This window comes from Panthera pardus, unplaced genomic scaffold (assembly GCF_024362965.1).
Source record: "Panthera pardus isolate Hobbes unplaced genomic scaffold, ASM2436296v1 HiC_scaffold_6, whole genome shotgun sequence".
Taxonomy (NCBI): domain Eukaryota; kingdom Metazoa; phylum Chordata; class Mammalia; order Carnivora; family Felidae; genus Panthera; species Panthera pardus.
Window position 1 is genome coordinate 14,647,667 of NW_026526991.1, and position 7,023 is coordinate 14,654,689.

General features: G+C 49.4%; 1 protein-coding gene across 2 annotated transcripts in view; it reads left to right on the forward strand.

Moving 5' to 3' along the window:
- SYN3 (synapsin III) overlaps positions 1-6,684 on the forward strand; it is a 466,097-nt gene extending 459,413 nt beyond the window's left edge. For both annotated transcript variants that reach the window (XM_019446702.2, XM_019446703.2), the window contains exon 14: positions 975-6,684. In XM_019446702.2, the coding sequence (XP_019302247.1) occupies positions 975-1,107 (133 nt within the window). In that variant the 3' untranslated portion in view covers positions 1,108-6,684. The remainder of the gene's footprint in view (positions 1-974) is intronic.
- Positions 6,685-7,023: the final 339 nt, after the last annotated feature.

Here is a 7,023-nt window from a genome sequence, read left to right on the forward strand (position 1 = left end):
ATGTGAGCCTCCTGAGGGCAAGGCCCGAATCACATCCCTCTCCACAGCCCTGTCACCTAGCACTAGGTTGGCACAAAGGTTCAAACAGTGGACACCTTGAGAATCCCGAAGCAGGCCAGAGGCTGCAGCAAAGGCTTCACGGGAAAGGCAGGAAGTGAAGCCCAGAGTGACAGAGAAGAGGCCTGAGGGTGGGCTAGACCAGCCCTCCGTTTTTAATAAAAATTTTTTTAATGTTTATTTTTGACAGAGGGAGAGAGAGAGAGAGAGAGCATGAGCATGAGCAGGGGAGGGGCAGAGAGAGGGAGGGAGACACAGAATCCGAAGCAGGTTCCAGGCTCTGAGCTGTCAGCACAGAGCCCGACGTGGAGCTCAAGCCCACAGACCGCGAGATCATGACCTGAGCCAAAATCGGACGCTCAACCGACTGAGCCACCCAGGCGCCCCAAGACCAGCCGTCCTTTTTACCGATGAGGTGAAAGAGGCCCTGAGCAGTACGCCACCTGCCGAGGCCAGAGGGGTCAGATGGCAGGGCGGGGTCCAGAACACGGGCCTCCTGATTCCCAAACTCGTGCCAGAAAGTACAGGAGGAGCAGCCACCACCCGATGCTGATACAGCACTTTACGGTCGGCCCCACAGGTTTGTGCGCAGAGGCACGAGAGTGGTCAAGCTGCTGTCTAGTAACACCTGCCAGCGAGCAGCCCGGCTTGCTGGAACGAATGTGATCCTCGGGCACTCCCCTGCTACTCACTGAGAGCCCCAATTTCTGTACCTAAAATTGGAGGATACTGATAACCACCTTGCAGGTTAAAGAATGTGTGTGATGCAGTCAGCATCATGTAAGCGTTGGGATGCCAGGTTTCCGGTCATCCTATCAGCGTGATGACTGGGCTCACCCAGCTTGGCTTCCGGGCAAGCCCTGTGACTCATTTCCCAGGCCTTGTCACCCCCAACCCCCTTTGCCTTTCTGTTTCAGCAAATCCCAGTCCCTGACTACCAGCCTCAGTACATCTGACACCTCTCAGCGCGGGACCCCAAGTGAAGACGAGGCCAAGGCCGAAACCATCCGCAACCTGAGGAAGTCCTTTGCCAGCCTGTTCTCTGACTAACCTTGTCCGGGCTGGGACAGGGGAGTGCTGTTACACTCTCCCTTTTCTTGCCTCTCTTCCTTCTCGGCCTTGGTTCCCGATGGGAACAGAATGGAGGGCCTGAGAATATACTCTCTAAATGCCTTTGATCCAGGAACTGAGTATCTATATGTGTTCCCACCTCCCTTGACCATGACATTCCAGCATCATCATCCGAGTGGTGGGCCTTTGAGAGCCTCCGGGTTCATCAAATCAGGCCCTAACGGCATCACATCACCCTGCCCACCCAGATGCTTGCTCCCCTGCCTCAGATAACCAAGTGAAATGTCTGTGTGTGGCTAGTTTTCACATTTCTTGTTAGTGTTTTGCTCGCCTTCAGGCGAACGTCCCCTCCAGGCCTTGCCTCACCTCCATCAAATGCAGACACTATAGTCGGACCTCAGCAACATAGGAGGCAATAATCTTTTGACCATGTTTTGCAAACAAAAGGAGAAAAGCCCAGCCAGGGGAACATACTACCAACCCATGCTAGCTCCATCCAGGCTCGATCACCCCTCAGACCAGAAAGGCAAAGGTCCATCACATGTGGCTCCCGGTGGGATCTTAAGAACAGTGGAATGAAATCAGATCCTGTGTAACAAGTGGGGCCTTTCAGAGCTCAACAGAAATGGAGAGGAAATCCTGAAGTGCTGCTCACCCCCAGATTGGACAGCCAAGAGCAGACGACAGTTCTATGAATCATCCCTAGTTCCCAAAAGAAGATGCCCTCAACTTCCCAAGGAAGGAGTCAGGTCAGGGTTTCTCCACCCATTCTGCGTTACACCACCAAGAACTCCCCGAATTCCCGCCAGAAATGTTGTTCCCTCCTCAAGGACATATGAGGAACCGGAGAGAATCAGGAGATCAGTAACACAGGCTAAGAAAGCAAAGTGGTGGTAACTTCCAGGTTGGCATTTCACCAACGGTTTACAGCAAGGCTTTGGTAGGTGACTCAGGTACAAAAGGGTCCCATGGTCAAACATGTTTAGGCAATACTTTGTATTTCTTGTTTTGAGATGGGTAGTACACATTACGTGTCAAAGGCTCTTGGAATTCCTGCAGTGAAGAAACGAGATTGAACCTTGCTTAAGCCAAGCTTACTTCACAGAACAAGTGGGCTACAGGGCTGGGCAATGCCGTGACTCCCTTTCCAAAGCTTTTTCCCTACATCGGACTGCTTCCCATGACCAGATGGGGTGCAGGGCTGCCCCCAAATCACCATGTGCCCGGTGCTAGAAACATTGTAGGTGCCAGAACCAGCCCCCTGGTCCCAAAAAGAGCCCAGGACATTTGAACGTAGCCACCACACTCTCCCCTTACAGCCTACATTGCGACTTGAGGCATGTCTCTCCCTCCCTGGTCACAGAGGAGAGAGGGAGGTAACAATGAAAGTGTCCGTGGCGTGGAGCTGCATTCTGAATAAAGGAGCAGGGACAACTTATAGGGCAAGGTGTGACATCATGGAGGCATGTTTGGGGAGATCAAGAGCATAGAAAACACCTAAGGCAGCCACTGCTCTTGTACATTGGAGATTAAGGTCGGAAAAAGTCAAGGTCACCTGATTCTCACATAGTAATAAAACACAACTGGAAACACACAACAGAGTGGTCATAGGCTGGACAAAGTTTCTCAAAGCGTGGGCACAGCTAGCTTCAATTCAGAGCAAAGGAGGCAGAATTCTGGTCATAAGGCCCAGACCCTTGTCTTTGTCAGTCTCCCCAAGTATTTTGCGTGCAAATTGAAGTTAGACCAGCAGCCCTGAGCTGAGCTCAGTGGGAAGGCCCCCTGCGTGAGCTCAGTATTGGTATGGGCTCTTTACAGCCAGGCACCCACTCCTTCGCTGAGCAAAAATTCGTGGCTCCGCCAACTGTGACTGCGCGGCTTACATTTTCCCACTTTCTTATATTCTGTCCCTTGTCCCTAAAAACTTCTCAACATTCAAGCTGTAACTCCCAGATGCTCCCACTACAGTAGCACAAGATTTTTTTTTTTTTTAATCAGGCCAGGCATCCTGATATTTATAACCGTGCACACATGTGATCCATGGCATAACACTAGTTTATAACCGGCACATTTGAGTCAATTTCCCCACTGGTCTGAGTGTGAATGTAGAGAACAGGAATGGTCTTGCAGAGACCATAGACCCCCAAAATGGACTGTTGCCACACATGGGCTAACACGTGTTCCTTCCAAACACTTAACCTTTAATAGCTGTGACATTTTTGAATGGGAAAGGGCAAAAAGAAGGGAGTAAAGGAGTCACTCTATAGAGATTCTGACAGGTGGTTTGGTTTTTGCTTTGTTGCACAACTTTGACCCAAAGAAAGGCTGGCATTTTCCCTCCAGGCTGACTTGGTGAGGCTGAACCATGGGTGCCAAGGGTGTAGCACAATGAACGGGGATTTAAGGATGCAGCTTCAGGGGACACTGCCACCAGCCAGAGAAAATAACTCGGTCCAGGTCTTCCCCCTCTCACCATGGCAAGATGGTGCTGTAGTTTAATTAGGTGTGAAGTCAGCTTTCCAGGGACACTGAATATGCATATCCTCGCTCTTCCATGGCCTCTCTGTGTTATCTCCATCGTTACCGCACTCCCTCCTGACGATCAGTCCCTGCTGGTGGGGCAGGGAGGAAGGGCCTTCACTCACATGGTAACAAATACAGTGGCACAGCCCAGGAGCCTAAACACCAGCTACCTTCTGAAGTTTTCATCGGAGTCTGCAGTGGAAGGAGTTCACGGGGTAGGCAAGCCGGCGTGGGTGTCTCGTGAATTTGCTACGTGAGTCAAGCACAGGGCACATTCCTTGGCACACAGGTGTTCAGGACATGTTTTAGGTTGGCCTTCCTAGAAAACTAGGAAACTAATGAAATGTACACAAAGTGTTCAGGCTGGAGAAAAGGGCAGAGTCTTTACAAGAGTGTCAGTGTGAGGAAGTCACTTGCCCAGGAACAGAAGTGAACCCATATAATAGTAAAATGAGATAAACTGAAGAAAATCTACGGCGTTTTTTTGTTTTGTTTTGTTTTTTTAAGCCTCAGAAAGAGGTCTCAGATTCTAAACTGAGTGCGAAAAGCAACGGAGGTGAGCAGAATCAGGGGGGCCATGAGGCATCCCCCGTAGTGCACTTGACAATGGAGGTGGGGGGCCTCAGAGCCGCCACGGCTGGGAGCCAAACATCAGCCTCAGTCAGAAGAGGCTGTGGCGTGGGCCAGGACGACGCCAAGGCTTGTACAGCAAAGACCCAGGGCCAAGGAGCCCCTTCCAGACACGGCACACAGCACACACCAGAGCTTCACAAACAGCCCTGGCCCGCAGATACACCGCCTCCTTTCGGAACCCGGCCCCTCCCAGGTCTGGGGAGCAGACAGCTGGTGTTTTATGCAGCTACATAAAGCAGGTCAGTGGTTCGTTCTGCTTTCAGTGCTTAGCGCTGGTGAAAGGTCAGAGTCAGGGTTTAGGCCGGTTAAGTCAGCCTGGCAGATCCAAGCAGTGGCTGAGTTATATGCAGGAGTAGCTCAGGGCCTAAGAGCACTTTTCTCATATCGCATGTTTTTCTTTATCCTGGAGAGCACGCCGGCTGGTTACCAACTGTCCCCGACTCCCACACAGTCACTGATAAAATTGAGACTTTGAGTCTAATATTAAGACTCTAAGAGAAGGCAGCCACTTGGGAGTTTGGTTGGAGACAAATTGGAAGTTTGGGCAACAAGCAAGTCAGATTGGTCCATTAACCAAACACAATGCATAAAGGGCACAGAGCCTCCCTTGTGTTTCTGCAGACAGAATATGCAGCCCAGCTAGAGGAGACTGGGACTCTTAGATGCTGGGTTCAGAGCTCTCTCTCTTTCTCGATTGGCCCCAGCTGAGAGAAAGACGAAAATGGCTGGGACATGGTTCTTGAAGTCAGGGGGGTGTCCCTTGAAGGGAAGACCAATCAAAAACTGAATGCTCCTTCTACAGTGCGTGTGCGTGAATCTTTTAAAATCCCTTTTGTTTCCCATCATTTGTGTTTTGATTGGTCCTCCTGCTTGTAATTTCCGTTTCCAAACTCCTATAGTTGAAGTATTTGCTGTCTACGGTCTTTATGGAGTCTAGGGCAGAAGCAAGTTGGCTCTTGGCAGCTACTGCCCAGGGAAGGAGGAAAGCCGACCTTGGCCCCGGGACCCCAGCACAGGGAGCAGAGGGAGGAGTGTCCAGCTCCATCAGAATAAGAATTACAGAGATACGGGGCTAAGCAGTGATCGCAGGAACTGGAGCACCAGGCCAGACAGAGAGAGGACAGAATGCAACTGCCTTTACATGAGGAATCCCAAAACCTTACACTGGAAGGAGAGGATACCTCCCATGATTTGATGTCCAGCCTTGCCAAACCATAGCTTTCACTTATAAAGAGAAGGGGGAGAAAAAGGGCAAGCTCCCATTAATAAAAATAACTAAAGGGAAAAACACGGGGCCACAGGAAGCCGTTAAGGCTACAAGCCAATGGAGAACCGCATCTTCCCAAAACGCTTACCGCGGCGCTCTCAACGAGCTTGCCTCCACAACATTCTCAGCGATGGTCACAGAGTCGCGCAGGGGACGTGCTGCTGCCAAACCATGACTTCATGCTCGTGACGCACCAGCAATATATAAAGCTCCACAGTCTCAGCCTAATGAAGAGAATGTAGGGTTTTACAAGCTTCTAACCATAACTGTAGGTGTCCAAGAGGAAAAGCTTTGAGGCTGTCTTAAGAATTTAGAACAAACTGCTGGAGGAGTTAGGCGTGTGGCACACACTCTCAATTAAGAGATGTGTCGCACTGGCCAGGAAGTCCCAGGTGAGGTGTCAGAAAGCAGCACCCACATCCACGGGACACCAGCAGTTCCCAGACCTCTCGAGAACCATTCAAAAAGGACACTTGGCAGACTCGTTGTTTTACAGGATTTGGTGCTTCTGGTCATCACTACATCCTCCCGCCGCACACATACCCACACAGCGCAAACCTAACAGCACAGATGGCCACGGAGGGATGTAGAAGTAGAGAAGGGTGGACTTGGGCCCACCGAAGCTTCAGGTGATTCTTTCAGCCCAGACCCAGTTAAAGCCACACAGCATCTAGTGGACACTGTTTAAAAAGCTGTCCTATAGCTCAGACATTACAAAATACCACAGAAAGAAATGTCAAAGCCCCAATCCTTTGCCTATATACAGTAAGCTACTAAGGGTGACATGGCCTCTAGAAAATCCTAGTACTGACTGAATTTTCTTCACTGTGATGGAAATAAAGGCTATATGTGTAGCAAAAAAAAAAAAAATACCTTCACGTGTATGTAGGACTCAAAATATTCTTGCAGCATATAACATTCCAAGCCATTTCCTTATATGCAAAACAGATTTTTTAAAAAGGAGGAAGACATCGGCAATATTCCTAAATATTGTCTGCAGATATAATAGTGTTTTATTCCTGGGTTGCGATTCAGATTTTTATTTGTCATGATAGCATGTTTCTATACTGTAAGATAAGACATTTGTGTTTGGCCTTTTTCTTGTATGAAGAATAAATCTTGAATTTTGTGTATTTTAAATCTTAAAAGCAAAATGTTCTTCCAATAGAGTAGTTAAGAGGCGACTTTGAAGAACAAGTACTTGACCAGCACTCAAAGCAGGAAAACTTTGTTGAAAGAGGTCATCTATTTAGATTACAAATTAGGTACCAAGCGTTGCAAACACAAGGAAAAAAAATCGTAACTCCACTCCAGAAGCAGCCAGAAACAAGAGTCCCCATAACCCCACAGTTGTCCAAAAATGCTGCTTCAGAGCCCAGAAGTTTCATCACAGAGCCCAGGAAAAAGCTGCAGAGAAAGGAGGTGGGTTGAGCAGGTGGGTGTCTAAGCACCCACCCTAGCTTCTTGGCTTC